Source organism: Euleptes europaea, chromosome 1 (genome assembly GCF_029931775.1).
Source record: "Euleptes europaea isolate rEulEur1 chromosome 1, rEulEur1.hap1, whole genome shotgun sequence".
NCBI lineage: Eukaryota > Metazoa > Chordata > Lepidosauria > Squamata > Sphaerodactylidae > Euleptes > Euleptes europaea.
In genome coordinates this window covers 116590020-116609991 of record NC_079312.1, presented here as the reverse complement: position 1 = coordinate 116609991, position 19972 = coordinate 116590020, and the positions used below count along the sequence as shown (strand labels likewise).

The following is a 19972-nucleotide window of genomic DNA, read 5'->3' as shown; positions in this document are numbered from 1 at the left end:
GTGCGTTATTGCAGTGTTTGATTGGTTAATCCAGCACTTGCTGAGATGGTTGAATTCTGGCTTTGAAATTCTCCAGTACAGTGGGCAGTACAGGACTGTTCCGTTTTTCATTTTCAGCACATTGTGTTGCCTAATTCCTGTTACATTTTGTTGCCTTTATAATCATAACATGAGAGGGAAGGCGGAATGGTATAGCCTGATCGCATCTTGGAAGCTAAGCAGGGTCAGTACTTGGACGGGAGACCACCAAAGAAGGCTCTGCAGAGGAAGGCAATGGCAAAACACCTGTACTTCTCACTTGCCTTGACAGCCCCTCCTGGCGTTGCCATAAGTCAGCTGCAGCTTGATGGCACTTTAAACACACATAATCATTAAATATAGTTATGGTATTCTCAAGAGTAGTAGGTATTCTCCTCCAGCATGTATACTGTTATTATGGTGACTCTTTCGATTAAAACAATTGTTTTTGTTCATATTTAAATGAAGATTCTCTATTTAGGCTGTTCCTCTCATCCCTGTCATATTCACCGATCGATCTTGCATATATTTCTGTTAAAGTAAGTCCCACTATGTTCAGTGGGAGTTACTTGCAGGTAAGTGTGCATAAGATTGAGCTCTGCATAATGCTACTGTTTTGTCACTTTCTGCACTGGTCAAGTTGTTTCCTCTGTTGCCATAAAGTAAAAGCACTCACATCCACGATCTATTTATTTGTAATTGCTACTCCCCTGAACAGTACACATCAGTATACATTTGTCTCTATATCTTTGATTTGTTTTTGTGTACATAACTGTACTACAAATGCAACTGATCATGACATTTTTTGCTGTCAGTAAGGAACTGGAATTCAAAGAAATAACCTACTGAACACAAGTTGAAATATAGTATCTTTAATAGATTAACTAATTGATGGGATCAGTTATTATTTAGTTGATTTCCCCCATCTAAGAAAAGTCTTTAGTTAATTTAGTAGTCCTACAGCAATTTTTGGTGGCCTCTTATCCAGGGAGACAGATAGCTTATCATGTCTTCTGGCACTAGAATCTGGTCTCATAACCAATATGGTAATTTTACCTTGTCAGTGTTGTGTACCTTCCTACAGATTTTTACTGTTATTGCTAATTATAGTTGTGCATTCCCAGCTCAAAAAATACCATAGGCTCCAGTGTTTTCATGTCATTAATCAATGTTCCATTTCTGATTTTTTTTTAAAAACTCGCAGTGGAGATTTTCTTCACTGCTCAATAGCCCTGCACATTTTTTTGCTTAAGCAATAGCAAGGGCTCAGTTGTTGCAAAGGTATCTTCAATAACACATTTATTTCACATTTTCGGAGTATGTTGCACACTTTTTTTGTTACATTAAGTGGCCCTTATGAGGCAGTAGAATAACGTGTAAGGTATTTTAATTGTGTATTGCATGGCTAAAACCTTCTACCATTGTTAGTTTTCCAGTTTCCAGCTCAAGCCCCATATTCCCTTCTTTCTTTGATAGTAATGGCTTCTGAGGAGGAAGATGATATGGTTACAACAGAAGTGGGATCACCACCACTCCAGAAGAAGAATTCTCTGGCTGGGTCATTAGACCAAATTCCTAGCAGAATAGGGAACTCACTATCTCCAGAACCTTCCAGCAATAAGGCAGACTCCCAAGATTCGAAAAGTGAGTCTCTTTTGTTGTTGTTGTTGAAGCTTCTGTGAAAAATGGTGCATGATAACTGCAACAATGTGAGTCTCCTCATCTGGCTTGGAGCTCAGATGTGAACCATTTTCTTACGAGCTCTCTTAGAAAGGCTTTTAGTTTTGCTTCTTTCTGTTGATGTAAGAATGTGCAAGCTTTCATAACTAACAAAACATTTAAAAAATTGCCAAAGAAACTCTTTGCATATCAAGAGCTTGTGTTCTTGCTAAAAAAATGGAGATTGGCCCAACGAAACACATTGCCTTCTCAATATTTTGTGTGTGTTGTTGACATAATAGCAGTACAACTCTACATTTTTTCCATAGGATTGTTCATTTTAAAAAATCTTTCAGTAACTTTATACAAGATACATCAATGAACAACAGCACTGTTTAATTAATGCTCCATCGATGGAGGGGTTTCCTATCTTGTAAAGTGCACAGTGAAGCATGATCGTTGCAATTAATCTTCATTTCAAAGAAGCCTCTAACTTTCTGAGTTGGTTGTATTTGTTCCTGAAGTGACGAAAAGGTTTGCACACTTTAGCATTAGGATAATCACAAGTAGCCAGTCATTATCAGTAGAAATCACCATTCTTGGCTGCATTTAGGTAACAATTTTAGATAATCCATGATTATTGAAAGATGTTCAAAATAAGAATTACAGTGTTCTGTCAGTGGGGGGCTAAGGGCTACTAGATATGGTGCATGAGGCATCTGGGACCAATTTCATGTGTCAGCTAAGTCCCCCTAGGTCAAAGCAGTGGTTGCATGTAGACTTAGGGGTTAGGTTTTGCAAATGAGTTTTGCAGAGGAAGCCTGGTCACCAAAAAAAAAAGGCCATTTGGTTATTAAATTCAGTCATCGCAAAATAGATTGCTGGTGTCAATGTGTTGCGCCAAACCAAGGCTGAGTTTGTGATGTCTGAGAGGCTGACTTATGAAGAGAGACTCAGACTCAAGACTGCCGTGTGCACAGGTGGTCTGCTGACAAGTAGCAAAGAGAGTGTGAGGTTAAACTTAACCTTGTCTCAATAAGTCACTCTCCTCTTTCCAGCACCAAACCTCACGACGTGCGAGGCCTGTGGCGCCTGCTTTGAAACCCGCAAGGGCCTGTCCAGCCATGCCCGTTCTCACTTGCGTCAGCTCGGTGTGGCTGAGTCCGAGAGCAGCGGAGCCCCCATCGACTTACTGTATGAACTGATGAAACAGAAGGGCAAGCAGGACAGCGGCCCCATCTCTCCAAGCCTTAGCAAAAAATCTGCTTCTCCCAAAGAAGGGACGGCAGGGTCCTCACGGCCGACCCTGTTGCCCCCCACAAAAGCTACAGAACGGCCTCAAGAGCCACCTGTACACAAAGCAATCAAATCCCCTCCAAGTTTCAGCTCCAAGAATGTTGCCCATCCAGGATCTCCCATACTCAAGAAAGTGACACCTGCTCTGCCTGGTTCTCCTCCACCAAAGAACCCTGAAGACAAGACCCCTAAGCTACCGCTGAGCCCCCTGCAGAGCTCTCCTAAAGCACAGTGGCCACAACCGGAGGAAGAAGGCCCCTTAAATCTAAGTGAGTCTGTTTGATGCTGATGCTTCTTGCTGTGCGTAACACTGGAGAGTTGGCAGAGAGCTTTTGTGTGTGGCATTACCCTGTGGTGTGAACCAGTTAAGAGTTCTTCTCCCCTCCACCTCGCCCACCCCGCCAGCCACATTTGACATCCATTGACTGCAAAAGGCTGCTGCACTCACACATATTGTCTCTTATGTACTCCACAGTGAAGGAAGGGCACAGGAGGTAAATTGGATACATTCCGTCTCCTGCAAAATGTTCCTCATTTCTAAGAGAATTGCTGGTTTTGGGTGAAGATTGGTGCTTTGCTGTTAGCCAGAGAGTGCTTCTTCCTTCTATACAGTGAGAGCTGCTTATTTTTGTGCTGCCTATCAGAGTTTTCTTTCCAAAGGAGGAACTTCCCTCTAACACAACAGGTTCCTTTCCCAATCTACTTCCAGGAGGATCAGTCCTATTTATATTACTCCATGTACAAGCCACAAAGCTTTCCTATACGTCTTTTCAAATTGAGCTCAGGGTCTTTATTATTAAGTCATTGTTGGAAAAGAAGAATGATTCTCAATCAGAGGGGCAGCATTTGTAAACATCTGCTCCCTGCCAAAGCCCTGATCGAAGCTACTCCACCTCAAGAAAAGGCCGAGGTGTACTCTCTGTTATGATCCTAATGATAGGTATTCAGTTAAAAACAAATGTCTATCGCAGAACAAAGGGTGAGGAGTCTAGTGCCAACAAATATCTCAGATTTCCCACCTGGAGGCAATTTCTACTGTTTTTAAGCCCTACTTGTGTTTGACCTTTTATATGGCAAACCTGCATGTTGTTCATGTGCCCTCCTTATCAGGGCCAACCATAAGATTTGATGGATTTGATGCTATTGCTGGCAATTCTTAGGCTGCTTGACAAGATGATGCTTGAAAATTAGCACAGCCACGCTGCTTGTGGACTCTAGTATTCAGAGATAACTCTTCAGCAGTGTTAGTGATGGAAATTTTCTCTTTGAAAAGCTGTCAGAAACAGCAGAAGCTCCTCAGTACCACTTGCATCAGTTTTGTGCAGTTTTCCTTTTTGCACTGCTGGGAAACCATGCCTTTAATACTGATCCAGAGCTGCTTTGCAGTTGTTGCTGTTGAGGGAACAATGAGGTCTCACTGTTGCTGCGACTAGCCAGGGGCATGTCTGTCAACTGGAGTTCAGGCAGGAGTAGAGGGCAATCTTCTGGTGGGCTGGTCAGGGCAGGCTTATCTGAAAGTGTCAAGGCCACCTTACTGAAGGGTTTGATTGTCCTTCAGCAGCCAAGTCTACAGTACTACGGATATAGAAAGTGTCAGTCTACATTCTGAGAGAGCTGCCTTTAGCAATGAATCCCATACTTGTTTCAACTGAGTATCTTTAATTTTTAAAGCCCTGTTTGCTGCTTTAGAACTCTTCAGTTATCTTGTTATAGTGTAGTCTAGTTTAAACTGAACACTAGAGTCCCCAGATCTGTTATTCTGCCTTGATTATTATACAGCTGAAAAGAGTTGCTGAGGAAAAACAAGAGCATTTGCACAGCTACTTCCAACTTCCATTTTGAGCTATAATCCATCCCTAAGTGCATCTCTTTGCTTCAAGCATGAATATTTGCTTCACGTTTCACATTCTAGAAACCACTATGAGATTGTCTGCCTTTGCGATTGCTTGTTACTTGGCTGAGTCTGGGCTAAGCTGTGTTCCATTTAACCGGTCATGTATCCAAGTGGAGGTTTATAGAAAATATGTTGTCACTTCCAGGTATTTTACACTGCTGCTTCTTTAAATATTCATGGGCACTTTGAGCTTGCATGATACAGAAATTGGCATAAATCTGCATGGACTGAATAAACTATTTAAGTAGCCGTTCTGCACACATTCAGTAACAACAGCTGTCAATCCTGCTGTCAATCCAGTTCATGTTAATGGATCATAAAATAGGTAGGTAGATTGTAGGATGCATACCAATGAAAGAACTGCAGGGATCTCCGTAATCTATCTTTTTTTTTAAATCAAATGTTTAATGTCGGATCAAAGACATTTCTAGGAGTCTGCAGGTATAGAAAATTGTAATGTTTTGGAAAGTAGTCTGTTGAGCTCTGTGCCACTGTCATGGATTACTGTTTAAATGAGATTTTGCAGTCCGAAGGTGTGCAATGCTTGGCAGAAAACCAAAAAAAACCCCTCATATGCACTGTGCCTCGAAGTAGCAGTATGTATTCTTTTTTTTTCTTTTTAATGTCTTTTCCAGTTGGAGTCTTGCTTTTCTGTCAAGAACTCATCAGTTAGTAATTGGAAGTTCTGCTGAATATTGGCCAGCTAGTTTTTGATGTTGCCATTCGTAAAAAATGTCTGGTGGTTTAAGGTAAATTGGGAAAAAGGCTTCAGAGTCAGGAGCAAGAATGTTTGAAAACTTGACCTGAACTAGTGAACAGTAAATCCGATTTAATTTCAGGTCTTTCTTGGGAATTGTTGCTCAACTGATAAGGAAGCTGCGGTGATATGTATGGAATAACTCACCTTCTCTTTGGGCCTCCTCGTTAAATTCTCTTGGGAAACTATTATATCATGCCATTTTTGGAATAATGGATCCGACAAAGTCCTTTTCAGGTTGTAACAGGTGCTTGAGACGATTGTGATCAATGTGTTTTCTTTCCGCAGCTGTAGATAGTGACTCGGGCAGAGAAATTGACTGCCAGTTATGTGGTGCCTGGTTTGAAACCAGAAAAGGGCTGTCAAGTCACGCTAGAGCCCACCTGAGACACCTGGGAGTGAGCGATCCAGATGCTAAAGGATCTCCTATTGATGTTTTAAATGATCTCATCAAAAACGAAGACTTCAAAGGCCGCCTTTCCTCTCTCCTCCCTAGCGAGAGAGAATCATTAGGGGAGACTGGGAGCTCTGATGGACCCAGCCCAAAGAGCACCGCCACAGCAACGCCTGCCACAGGCATGAAACAAGCACATGCACCAAAGTCTTTGGGCAGACATCCATCTGTACTCTCACCTCACTCCCTTCCACCATCCAAGAAACTGAAGCCACATGGCCCCAGACTGTCAGCTGTGGCCACTCTGCAAAGGAAACAGGGTCTTTCTTCCAGCGCGTACTGGGCATCAGATGCTGAGATGGCTCCACTCAACCTCTGTAGGTTCTATCAGCGCTGGCTCCTGCCCCCCTCCTCCTCCCACCCCTTCCCAGTCTTGTTTATGTGACATGGAGCTGTGCACCTAAAATCCAGGCCACTTGGCCGTTTCCTGCCACAGTGTCTGATAAGCAGAGAAGGGCGGGGGAAACAAGACCTTTGGGCCACCTGCTCTCCATTGACCTTTCCCTGCAAGCTTTTTTTCCTGAGCATTCTAGCGCAGTTTGCCCAGCAGGCCTCTGTGTGCGCTGAAATTACCCCTTCCCTTTCTGGGTTATTGCTTAATGTTCTTGCTTTGCTCCAAAGGGAAGACATCTTCCTGTTCCAGATAGAGTAACATTGTATGCTTAACTTGCTGTACAATTAGGACTGTCACAAGTCTAAATGAACTCCAAACTGCTTTGCCTGCTGATGAAGGAGGGAATTGTGACTGTACTGTTTGAAAGGAGAGTATGCAAGCTGATACAGAGCCCTTTTGGGGGCCATTGGTTGGACTCTTACTGCTGTGCTCTTTAGAGCATTCAGTGACTTCACTCAATGTCAGCAGAATGCTCAGTAGTATTTTTTTCTCTTTGGCATTTAATGCCCCATCAGTCACCGAGGAAGGAAGAAGATTCCCTTTTGTCCCACCATATACAGACTCACCGGGGCTACATCCCATTGCAGGGATGGAAGGAACAGCTGGTCACGATGGTGGGATTTTAGCCATTTCCCTCGCTCTGTGCAGGGAGAGTATGTAGGAGAGAAGGGTTATTTGCGTACCGGTGGTTTAAAGCTCTTTACACTGGCACCCCGTATCAGGTGTTTTTTATCCTTGAGCGCTGGCTGTTCTGCGTTACCTCAAGAAGGCTGCGTGGCTCAGACTTAGGATGGCAAAAATAGAGCACTTGGTCTTGGGTTGTTCCCCAACCATGCACTGGGATGTGAAATTCCTTGCAACCCACCCTGACAGGGAGAATGAACCAGGCATTGAATTCTTCTGCTGGAAAGGCAATTCAGCATTTCTTGTCGTAGGATTGAGTGTTTAGATGTGTACTAGACAGCAAGCGTGCTTCGACCAGATGTGTAGTCCTGTATTTTGAAAAGTGCTGTGAGGATACTTCTTATGTAGGAGATTAGGTTTCATGCCAGATTCCTTTGCACACACCTGGACTGCTTTCTTCATAAACAGGATTGGGGGGGTGGGGTGGGGGTTTGGCAATCGCAGAGCTTCTGCCTCATTTCCAATGATATAATCTCATGCTTTGGGATCAGCACTTCCATTTGGCAATGCCTGCTGCCACTGTCTCCTGCCCATGTCTCCAGTGTCCCCTGCTTTGACCACATCCATCCACGCTTTTCATGCTTGACAGGAATTGTCGGTGGTTTGATTTATTTCCTTTGGTCAAGCTTGCTTGAGGGATCAGCTTTTGTCTTGTGTAAAATGCTTATGCTATGTGCCTGCTTCATACAAGCCTTGCAGAGGAGTAATTTAGCTGGTGTCCAGGTTGAATTCTGTTCTTCATCTAAACCTTCAGAAGCCCGCTGTAACCACGTGTCTTCCTTTTCTTCTCAGCCTCTGGAGCAGAACCTGTGCGAGACATCAGGTGTGAGTTCTGTGGCGAATATTTTGAGAACCGGAAGGGGCTGTCTAGCCATGCCAGGTCACATCTGCGCCAGATGGGGGTAACTGAGTGGTATGTGAACGGCTCCCCCATTGACACACTCCGAGAAATCCTGAAACGACGGGCTCAACCTCGGACCAGTACCTCTGGCTCCCCAGCACAGGGTCAGAAACCCATTGCCCCATCTGTTCTTGGAGGCTCTCTGGAACCGTGCGGTCCAGGGGAAAGGCATGTGCCTGCCATCCCTAAAAAGGCACAGCAGTCAGGGAGTCCTATGGGGCAGTCTTCTACCTCTTCCCCTCCCCCAACTCCTAGAAAAATTTTCTCTGGGCTTCCCTCTCCCTCTTTGCACAAGAAACTGAAGCAAGACCACTTGCGAATGGAAATCAAGCGGGAAATGATGTCCGGGGGACTTCACAACGAGTCGCATCTTTCGGACAGACCTTGGTCACCTCGAGAGGAGATGTCCCCACTCAATCTTTGTAAGTGCTAGTAGTGAGATCTTTGTGCATAAGGTTACGAGACAGGCAGGAATGAATATCTGAAAAGTGAACAAGTGAGAAACTGGGAGCCGGACCGTAGGGAATTTCCCCAATTATAAGAAGGGGTGATGCCTAGCAGAGAGGGTGGCTTGTAGTCAGGTCTGCTGAGTACCATTTTAATGTATTTTTGTATTTGTGCAACCCATTCTGCACTCGATATATGAGGGGATTGACACTTTGCTAAACAAGCTGCTTGTGGGATGGTCAGAACCAAAAATCTTAAATATTTACCATCTTCCTAGTGAGAAACCTGTTTCCTAGTTGCCACAATAAACACAGGCATTTAATTGCACTCATCTCCAAGTGCCTAGTTGTTCTACAGCTTGTAGAGGGCTGAACAGAATGCAGACACGGAAGACTCAGGTTCAAAAATTGACTGAGCCCTGAAGCTCAATGCGAGGCTTAGGGAAGCCATTATGTCAGATCTAAGAAATAAATGCTTCATAATTTTATCTGCATTGAAAAATGTTGCAGAAGTCAAAATATTTTGAATGGTGCCCAGCTTGCTGCTAATTCCTTTCTTTTGAGCCAGTCTCGGTGCCCTTTTATCTGTCCCTTGCAGCTTCTCGTGCTGATCCTGTGCGGGATATTCGTTGTGAGTTCTGTGGTGAGTTTTTTGAGAACCGAAAGGGGCTTTCTAGCCACGCCAGATCTCACTTGCGCCAGATGGGAGTAACTGAATGGTCAGTCAACGGATCCCCCATAGACACACTCCGAGAGATTATAAAAAAGAAGAACAAGCCGTGCTTGATAAAGAAGGAGCCGACCACAATGAGCATTGAGCTTCCAAAGCCCATGGGGGAGGATGGAGGTGCTCCAAAGTCCCCTGGGAAAATGCTGCAGTCCATGGCTTTGTCCCCGCTGGGCGGGAGGACAGGAAAACCAAACCTTGGTCGGGAGATTTCCTTATCTCCTCTCAAGTCACAGGACGGCTTCTTGGCATCACTCTCCACTAAGCGCCCGTTGTCAGATGACAGGCTGAGCGGCCCCGGTGAAATGAAGCAGAAAACCTACATCCAGACTGAGTTGCCGTTCAAAGCCAAGCATGTGCACGAAAAGCCCACTCATACATGTAAGTGCCCCCTCCAGAGTGGGGAGGGATAAGGTTGGGATCTTCTTGATGTTCTGTTGTGGGGCCTTGCCTTGTGAATTTGGGGAGCTTTTCAGATGTGCCAGAGGTGGGAGTGAAGTGGGATGGGGAGAGCCGTCAGTATGCAGGAGGACTTCAGATAGCCAGTAGTGTGCTTCAGCCTTTAGAGAAGACTTTTGATACTGGCCAGTGTCTTGATTAAGGAGCCCCGTGCTGCAGAGTGGTGAGCTGCAGTCCTACAGTCAAAGCTCTGCTCATGACCTGAGTTCGATCCTGACAAAAGTTGGGTTCAGGTAGCCGGCTCAAGGTTGACTCAGCCTTCCGAGGTCGGTGAAATGAGTTCCCAGCTTGCTGGGGATAAAGTGTAGATGACTGGGGAGGCAATGGCAAACCACCCCATAAACGTAGTCTGCCTTGTCAATGTCGTGATGTGATGTCACCCCATGGGTCAGTATTGGCCCAGTGCTTGCTCAGGGGACTACCTTTACCTTTAAAATCTTGATTGATGCAAGTCCTAACAGCACTCATCTGAGGGTATGGGTTAGCCAGCAACCTGCTGACATGTTGACTCTCCTCCTCCTGTTCTGCTAAGTTCCCTATAGATTCTGGCGGACCATTTATTTCAGTGGATTCAGGTACCAAGCTTGCCAAACCAGTTGGTGGTATACTCCAGAGTGATCAAAGATATGCACCTTGCCTATGTGTGTGAGAAGGATTATGGGGTTTTGTTTGAATGAGTGTATTGAAAGCAATGCTTCAGGAAGTTCAGTGGGTTTTTCAGACTATCCACCTTAGTTTGAGAGAATCCTTTTAAGGGGGAATAGAAGTAGTGACATGGAGAGAATAAGATCGGGTGCTTTGCCCTTGAACAGTTGCTGCTTAAGTCCTTTGCCGAGAACTTTGCTCAGTATAGATCCCTGCCGTTTCTGCTCCCAGCCAGTGAAGCCTGCTGTGAACTGTGTGGCCTGTACTTTGAGAACCGCAAGGCGCTGGCCAGCCATGCTCGTGCCCACCTCAGGCAGTTTGGAGTGACTGAGTGGTGCGTGAACGGCTCTCCCATTGAGACTCTGAGCGAGTGGATCAAGCATCGGCCCCAGAAAGCTGGAGCATACCGCAGCTACATCCAAGGCGGGCGGCCCTTTACCAAGAAGTTTCGCAATGCCTCTCACATGCGCGACCATGATGCCCCTGGGAAGAGAGCTCCCCTGAGCCTGCAGGCAGGCAGCCCTCCACTGCTGAGCAGAAGCCTAGGCGGGGAGCTGGCACCCAGCGAGCCCAGCAAAGCCGTGGAAGGAAGCGGCGAAAGACCTGCCATCACCTCACCTCTATCGCTGGTAAAGATGGAGGAGCATCACCAACATAACATCAACAGTGAGTCATTGCTCCCAATTTTGCCCGCATAGGTACATGCAGAGGAGAGGGCCCATCACAAGGTGTTTGGGCTGCCAGATAACACCCCTCCTTTTAAAAGACAAAACACTAGCTTTCTTAGACAGCCCATCAGGAGGGTACAAATCTGATCTCTCACTGGCTTTACATGCTGGTCCAAACAAGCGAGCCAGCATGGTGTAGTGGTTAAGGGCTGTGGTTTGGAGCGATGGAGTCTGATCTGGAGACCCAGGTTTGATTCCTTACTCCTCCACATGAGCGGCGGAGGCTAATCTGGTGAACTGTATTTGTTTCCCTGCTCCTACACACGAAGCCAGCTGGGTTACCTTGGGCTTGTCACAGTTCTATTAAGAACTCTCTCAGCCCCACCTGCCTCACAGGGTGTCTGTTGTGGGAGGGGAAGGTAAGGTGATTGTAAGCAGGTTTGATTCTGCCTTAAGTGGTAGAGAAAGTCGGCATATAAAAACCAACTCTTCTTCAGTATGGCCAATCCCAGGTAACGGGCCCCAGAAAAAGTATTTAATAGATTAATGTGTTAAGATCTTAGCCACAGAGGAACATTTCCAGTCAGAGTGATAATTTGCTACATTGGGTTAGACAGAATTGTTCAGGAAATGGTGTATGATTTAAAGACCTTGAGGTTGTGTTCCCCCCCGACCTGTGTTGTAAGTAAAAATAATTTTCAGAAAGTGGCTTTTCATCCCAAATTTTCCATTGTGTGGTGTGTTTGCGATATCCCACCATCTTGTTCTGAAACAGATTTACTTTGTTTCTTAGAATTTGAACGGAGGCAGGCCAAGCCCCTTGAGACTCCTGTATCTCGAGAAGAGGAAGCCAGTGACATGCAGCAGAAGCCTGAAGAGGTCCGCCATCCACCACCCAGAGTGAGACCAGTGCCATCCTTGGTCCCTAGGCCACCGCAGACTTCCTTGGTGAAGTTTGTGGGTAACATCTACACGCTGAAGTGCAGGTATGTGGCATTCCGCTATCTAGCTTTTTCTCTTATCTGTAGTGAAATTGGAATATAGGGTAGTATCAGTAAGCTATATTATGAACACATGAAGCTGCCTTCTACTGAATCAGACCCTTGGTCCATCAAAGTATTGTCTATTCTCCAGGGTCTCAGGCAGAGGTCTTTCACATCACCTGCTTGCCTGGTTCCTTTTAACTGGAGATGCCGGGGATTGAACTTGGGACCTTCTGCATATCAAGCAGATGCTCTACCACTGAGCCACAGCTCAGACCCATTAGAGGACAGTCCCTCTTGCTCCAAGACTCTCAAGGGCAGGCCAACAGATGAACAGATAACTTAAATTCCCTTGCCCCCGTGTACTTTTTAGGGAGCTTGGTTTCACTGTGTCCTTTGAGACGAGTAAGTCTTCAAGCGGCCTCCAGTAAGCATTGTCTTCTCTTTGTGCAGATTCTGTGAAGTGGAGTTCCAAGGGCCCCTCTCCATCCAAGAAGAGTGGGTGCGGCACCTACAGCGCCACATCTTGGAGACTAACTTCTCCAAGGCCGATACCTTGCGAAGTGGGACCGACGTGCCTGTGGCACCACCTGTAGCTGAGGCCCAGTAGTAGAGCTCTTAGGAAGTGTCGTCATTCCAAGGGTTTCTCCCTTACCTTTCTGAATGAAGAAGATCAGTGGTTTAACAGAGGAGGCGAAAGCAGTATTTAATTTCTGGGCTCTCCTGCTTCCCTGTAGACCAGGTTCCTGTAGACCTGCTTGGATTTGGGGCAGGGGGAAGGATCCCAGAGTTCGAGCACTAAATAAACCATGCTGTTTTTTTGTGTGGAGATGCCTCCTTGCTGACAGCATTGGTGATCCAGGCTGGAGTTTGCTTGTGCGCATTCTGTCTGCACAAAGGGAAGGTGTGGAACAAGGTAAAATGGGAACTTCCTAGTCCTTTCAGTGAATGCAGAATCCACCAGAGACTGTCTCTCATTCCAGGGAGGAAGCATCTACTTGCTCTGCTGCCGATCAGGCTGTGGGAGATGTCATGGTGGGAGTTGTGAATATGAGGTTCTAGTGAAAGCTGTGAACATGAGAATCTGTTTGAGGTCAAGCGTAAGCAAGTTGGGAGGGTGGAGGCAGAGCCCTTTTGCTCTGTGGGGAAAGCTGTTGGTTCTGTACGTGATCCTAGAGTTAATGTATGTTTGGCTCCTTAGGTGGCAAGTCTTTAGTTTCTGTAGCCGTTGGATCCTGTTGTGCATGTTCATGTCCCCTAGCTCTGTATTGGGGGTTTCAGTCCCACCTACATTAAAGGGGAAATCATGAATTCCTTTACACATATACATTTTCCCCTTTCTCTCAGTTCCTGATGTCATTTGGTCACCCCTATCCATTTCATGTGGGACTCTGGAGAGAACCGGGCTCTGCCAAGACATAGTAATCAAATATTGGCAGAAAGGTGTGGTTCTTTCCTATTGTTTAGCCTTGGGCTGCAGAATGAGTAACGATAGGCTATATGTGACCTCTGCTTGAAATCAGGGATGGTGTGTCCTTCTGGCTAGCTCTGGGTAAGCAAGTCCTGTCCAAGAGTACCTTAAGGGCTTAGAGCAACATTGTCTTTGTGGGCTTCTCAGTGGAGGAGTTCTGTTTTTCTCCTTTCTAGCAGGCACTTGGTGCAGTTCCCAGACCAGCAACAGTAGGTCCTGCCGGAATTTCTGCTTTCCTGTCCTTGCTCACTGTTGCTGTCCTCTCTCTCTTCATAGAACCTCAAATTTTTAAAATCTAGTTTTGTGTAGAAATAACATTCATTTTTATTTGGAACCCAGGCTGAGCAGAGTCTGGAAGGAAATTACCTTTTAACTTTTTCAATGGGCATATTCTGGTTATTACTGTACCTAGGAATATGTATATTAGATTAAACCTGTTCTGGAAACAAAATGGAGACTCCCGAGTGTGTGCTTTTTGATTCCCTACACATGTGGAAGAGAATGAAAGAGTGCTGTGGTTTCCACAGAAGGGAAGTCCAGAGCCTTACCAGAGATGTGAAAACTGTTCCTTGAAGAAACCCAAGGCTGTAAACACCCAGAGTGCCCTGAAGATAATTATATTTTTGCTTTTTAAGCATATCTAAATCATGTACAATTGTGAAGGTTGCACTTGTAGGAATTTTGCCTTCGATTTCCCAGTGTTGAGGACTTTCTCTCATTTCAACTTGTACAGTGGCAGTAAATTCTAAACCAAACTCATATGGGAGTGAAGTGAAAAGGACATTGAAAAAGGCCTTGTGTGAAAGGGCTGTGTCACAGAAGGCTCGTGATAACAAGAAGTGGACACCAGTTTCACTATGTGTAATCTCACCCTCTGTTTGATTTTCAAGTTCTCCTTTCTGTAGATACTGCAACATCGCAAATGCCGAGCTGCACAATATGTAATCAAAACCAGCAAACCACAAACTTTATTTTCTCCACCAGCACCTGCAGGGCAGAAGCGTAAAACAGAACTACATCATCAGTATATGTTGCACAGGATTTAGAGTTGCAGCCGAGTTTTAAAACCTTAGTTTCAATCCAGGCATCTAACTAAAGGTATGTGCAAATCTCCCAGCACAGAATGATGCATGTATAATAGAGATCCTCTCCATACTGTTATTACTTGCTATGGCTTTCCATCGCACCAATTAGGACCTAGCCCTATAACACAGGATTGTCAAACAAAGCTCATAACACTGTTCAATACCATACCAAGCCCCAATCCTTACTAAGGAATATTGTAAACACTGTTTTTCAATGAGCAACATTTACACTGTTGCTTAAAATTTTGAGTTAACCTCACTCGGCCATTACTGCTTGTTCATCTGTCCTATCCTTTTCTCCAAAGGGAACTTACTTTTTTTTTTTGATGAAGCAGAGATCCCAAGAATATCATTCAGCCTGCGAAACCCTTATATCTAAGATATGGTGATGAAACATCTAGCAGGGCTTCTGTTTAAAAAATGGATACTGCCATACTCTGGATTCTAGTCTCAAAACAAGGAGCCAGAGAGGCACAGATCTTCTTGCAAGTCTCCTTATTGGGGTGGGGGGGATATGCTTTCCTACCATGACCATGTACTCTGCTGAGTTATTTCACAGGAGACTCCTTCCTTCCTAGGACAGTCCAATTGTCATGTTTCTTCCTGGCTTGAGGCAGCTCAGACTCTTCTACAAGAATATGATAATTTCCTTCTAAATCCATATACTTTCCTAGGGTTCTAATGTCAAGGCAGCTACAGTGCTACAGTCTAATGCTATAAAGAGGATGGGGGAGTCACCATTTCCCTTATCTACAAACAGTGCTGGCCAGGATCTTTCCCAATAACAATTCTTGTCATATTAAAGGCATCTGCTCTCCAAATTCTAGACATACTAGAAGCATATATTAAAAGGCAAAGGGAAATCATTGTAATTGTTACTTATTATTGGAAAGGAAAATAAATAAGTGTTCTCTTCTAAGGTAAAGGTCCCCTGTGCAAGCACCAGGTCATTCCTGACCCATGGAGTGACGTCACATCCTGACATTTCGAAGGCAGACTTTGTTTGTGGGGTGGTTTGCCAGTGCCTTCCCCAGTCATCTTCCCTTTATCCCCAGAAAGCTGGGTACTCATTTCACCGACCTCGGAAGGATGGAAGGCTGAGTCAACCTTGAGCCGGCTACCTGAAACCAACTTCCATCGGGATCGAACTCAGGTTGTGAGCAGAGCTTTTGACTGCAGTACTGCAGCTTAACACTCTGCGCCACGGGGCTCCTAGCTAGGAAAGTTCTAGCCAGGCTGAAAACTATAGGATTGGCTCTTAATAAAGCAGCTCCTTAACAGAAACGTCACAATTTATCCCACCCCAGAAGTGTACAGTCGAATCTGAGCCAGTGAACGTAGCCAGGATTTTGACTGTTTATAAATCTGCTAATTCACCCTGCTAATGTGTGAACCAGGGGTCCTCAACCTTTTTGAGCCTGTGGCACCTTTGGAAGTCTAACACAGGGTGGTGAGCTCAACCACAAAATGGCCACCACAGGAAGCAGAGCCAGCCGCAAAATGGCTGCTGCAGGAGGCAGAGCCACACACACAGAAGAAGCCCACTTGCAGGGGAGAAGAGCTATAAGTACAAAATACACTGTAAAAGAGGGGTGATAGAGAGTAAAACAATCGTGGTGGCGGCTGAAACAATGTTATTTTAATTTGCATAGCTGATCAAATCTTCAGTGGCCAATCAGAAACACTGCAGCATAAGAGCCCATCCACTTTCCAGAAACACTTGGTAGGCACCAAGAAAGGGCACCATATTGGGAACCCCTGTGTAATCTTAATGCGAAATTTCCAATGTACCCTTTTACCTGCTCGTTAAAATTTATTGTTTGCTAAGGTCTGGATGTTTTGACCTCAGCAATAGGACATGTAGAAGATGTTTATTTTCACCCACAAGAAATGTCTCTCTGAAATCTCCCAGAAACCATTTAGGAGTATTCCCTAGATAGAGAGTAAACTTTGATTTTTTCCATCTTCCTGTTAAGTAGCTTACTGCTTGCAGATAACGACGTTTATCTGGAAGCTTGCAACCAAAGACTTAGCTAGCTGTTTCAAATCAGTGGCCTGAATCCATTCACATTAAGAAAACTGAAGGACACTTAAGCTTCCTTATGCAAGGGCAATGATTTTTACTAACTTGTCCCCCATCACTGTAGCCTTCCCCTTGTCATTTGGTGATCTGTTGATGTCCGAGGTAACAAAATGTTTGCAGACCTTAGGGCTGTAGCAGGTGGGGAGAAACTACAGAAATCACTGTCCTCTCTTAAGTGCTGTTAACTGCATGGTTGGATACAGGTGAATGTGTTGAATTCAGCCTCCCATGCTTCTTGACACTTGTTACCCTTCAGCAGCCCCCCCGCCTCAACCTTGTTAAACCTATGGGCAATTTTGAATTTTGAAAAGAGGTAAGGAGTGCCAAAGAGCCCCGTGGCGCAGAGTGGTAAGCTGCAGTACTGCAGTCCAAGCTCTGCTCACGACCTGAGTTCTATCCCAACGGAAGTTGGTTTCAGGTAGCCGGCTCAAGGTTGGGTCGGCCTTCCATCCTTCCAAGGTAGGTAAAATGAGTACCCAGCTTGTTGGGGGTAAAAGGAAGATGACTGGGGAAGGCACTGGCAAACCACCCCGCAAACAAAGTCTGCCTAGTAAACGTCGAGATGTGCCGTCACCCCATGGGTCAGGAATGACCCAGTGCTTGCACAGGGGCCTTTACCTTTAAGGAGTGCCACAATAAAATGGCTGACATGGGGACTGGGTTCTCCCTCAAGACATTGCAGTGTTCCCCAAAAGGTTTGGAGGTCCTACCCAAACATCCTCCCATGGAGGCAGGTGTTTCCAAATGGATGCATCCTGGGCTCTTTTGAAGCACCTCCTACTACAGGACATTTGATTAAAGCCAGGATCAGCTCTTTGCTTCAGGGGAGAGACAAGTGGGCATCAGGAAGCGTATTGGTGGGCACCATGGCAGCAAATAGGTACCATACTGTGGATCACGGCTCTTAGGGCTGCCGATCATGACATTTGAGTAGAAGCCTGAACTGACTGAATTTCCTGGATTCTCATTGTGCCTACCTTCTTTAACATGTATCCCCTCCTGCCCTTAAGTAGACTGAAGTTTCTTGGAACTTGCTCTCTGATTATCCTTTTCTTGCTTCAGTTTCTGGTCTACTTTGCCCCTTTCCTCAAGTCATCTATCCTTCATCCTGAGCTGCTTGCCCACTGCCACAACTGAGATAATATACAACTGTATTTCCTCTGCAGTCTTGAGTATTCTATTGCTTTTACTGTGTTTTGAAACCAGTTTCCCTTTTGCATTTTATAAACAATTATGATTGGATGGAGCTTTCTATTGTTCCCAGGATTCCATATTTCTAAACCAACCAGCTATTTGTTCCATAGAGAAAGCCTGTCTTACTAACAAGCTTGGTGTTGCAGTGGGAAAAGAGCCTATTAGATTATTTCTTTGGTAATTATTACAGCTCCCTGACCTGGATGGCCCAGGCTAGCCTGATCTCGTCAGATGTAAGTCGGCTGTGACTTGACAGCAGTTTACACACACACAATTATTACAGCATGAGGTCCTTGTGGGCCCTCCCATGAGGCCTTCAATTGAACCTATAATCAAATTGTCTCAAAAAAAACAGTACAACTTATGAATGCCTCATCTTAAAGGGACAATGCCTCAGAACGTGAGTTCTAATATGGAACACACAGGATAATGCAATTGGGTTGGGAGATGAGAAAATAGGGTTGCCAACAGGCCTGAAGAAAAAAAAAGTCCTGTCCTTTTAATGCAGCTTTAATGTGTAGAAACTAGCAGCTGAAGCTTTTCATGGCATGGAGATAAATAACATCACCTGGTTAAAAAAAATGCATTACATATGGAAACACTTGTCAAGTTGCAGCTGACTTACAGCGACTTTATCAAGGGGCTTTCAAGGCAAATGAGAAGCAGAGGTGGTTTACCATTGCCTTTCTCTACAGAGGCTTCCTTGGTCTCCCACCCAAGTACTAACCCTGCCTCGCTTCTTGGATGTAATAAGAGTGGATTATACCATGAGGCAAGGCAGATGGTTTAATAAATAAATAATTTATTAAACCATCTACCTTGCCTTATTGAGTAAAACCCAGAATTAAATTCAGTAGCGCTTCATTGTGTATTATGGTTCAGATTAAGTTGGAACAAGGCAATATTCAATTAAAGCGTTTTCACGATAAAATCTGCATGTAGCAAAAACGTAACGTAACATTTTTGGCAATGTTTGTACCTTATCTGAAATGGAAGAACATTCCCTTCTCTGTTGTTTTGACAAAGGGAAGATACTAATTGAAATCTCAGACCTTTTTCCACATCAAAAAAAACCCTGAATGTTCTTTATTTTATCAAAACAAACTATGAAGAGAAAAAGCCTGATGGTGGAATAAATACGCATGTGCGTTTCAAGAAGTTTCTGTGGAATTCTATCAGTAATACTGTAGTGCAGTGGAAGTTCTATACAAACAAAAATACAAGAAAAGACTTGGGCCATCTGCTCTTCCCTAGAGCCAGGACATCAAGGTATTTGGAGTAGCTCTTGAGGAGCTGTAGGAGAAAAATGAGATAAACACAAAATGTATTCATTTTAATGGAGCCACGAAAGAACACATTCTGCCAGAGATTCTGTAGATACCAAATTGCTTTTAAAGGTTTCTTTTTAATCCCACACACAGAAAGGATTACTACAAAGGCTGAGTAAATAATAAGCAAGGGAGGATTGCTTCGAACATTTTGAACCTGTGCATGGATTTATATATACTTGTCTGTACATAGCTCTCTTTTGGTATACTTGTCTGTACAGAACAAGAGACTGAATTCTGAAAACTAAGAAGATAAGCTCCCAGGAGTCTATTAAGGTGCTCAACTAAAGTACATGCGCTAGCACAGGTGTCCTTAACATGGTGCCTATGGGTATCATGGCACCCTCTGGCAGGGTTCCTGGCACCTGCCAAGGGTGTTTAGGAAGTGGGCAGGGCCAAGTGGGGCTCTGGCCCAGCAGAGCTTCTGATTGGCCACTGGAGATCTGATTGACTCTGCAGAATAAAATAACATTGTGGTGGCAGCAACTATCAACAGTCTTGGTTTTCTCTCTCACACTCCTCTTTCCCAGTGTATTTTTTAAAATGAGTTCTCTTATCCCCTGCACTTGAGCTTTCTTTATGTGTGGTCTGCAGCATCCATTTTGTGGTTAGCTCTACCTCCCATGGCAGCCATTTTGTGGTTGCGCCCACTGCTCTGCATCAGAATTCCAAAAGCGCCCATAGGCTCACAAAGGTTGGGGATGTGTGATAATTGATGATATGAGGGGCAGATAATGGAAATAACTCCTTAGAAGAAGTCAGCAGTAGACTGGAGAGCTGGGATAGAGTCAGGATAGATGAGAAAGAACAAGCATGGCAGGAAAGA

The 19972-nt window shown here is 44.8% G+C and overlaps 1 protein-coding gene across 3 annotated transcripts in view; it reads left to right on the top strand.

The window, feature by feature from the left end:
• The window catches only part of WIZ (WIZ zinc finger), a 144860-nt gene that overhangs the window by 75672 nt on the left and 49216 nt on the right, over positions 1 to 19972 (top strand). For 2 of the 3 annotated variants that reach the window (XM_056866933.1, XM_056866931.1), the window contains 8 exons: positions 1495 to 1662; positions 2736 to 3242; positions 5913 to 6395; positions 7949 to 8479; positions 9102 to 9611; positions 10566 to 11000; positions 11796 to 11988; positions 12439 to 12597. In XM_056866933.1, coding sequence (XP_056722911.1) covers positions 1495 to 1662; positions 2736 to 3242; positions 5913 to 6395; positions 7949 to 8479; positions 9102 to 9611; positions 10566 to 11000; positions 11796 to 11988; positions 12439 to 12595 — 2984 coding nt within the window. In that variant the 3' untranslated portion in view covers positions 12596 to 12597. The remainder of the gene's footprint in view (positions 1 to 1494; positions 1663 to 2735; positions 3243 to 5912; positions 6396 to 7948; positions 8480 to 9101; positions 9612 to 10565; positions 11001 to 11795; positions 11989 to 12438; positions 12598 to 19972) is intronic. The other variant, XM_056866932.1, reaches the window with a different exon arrangement.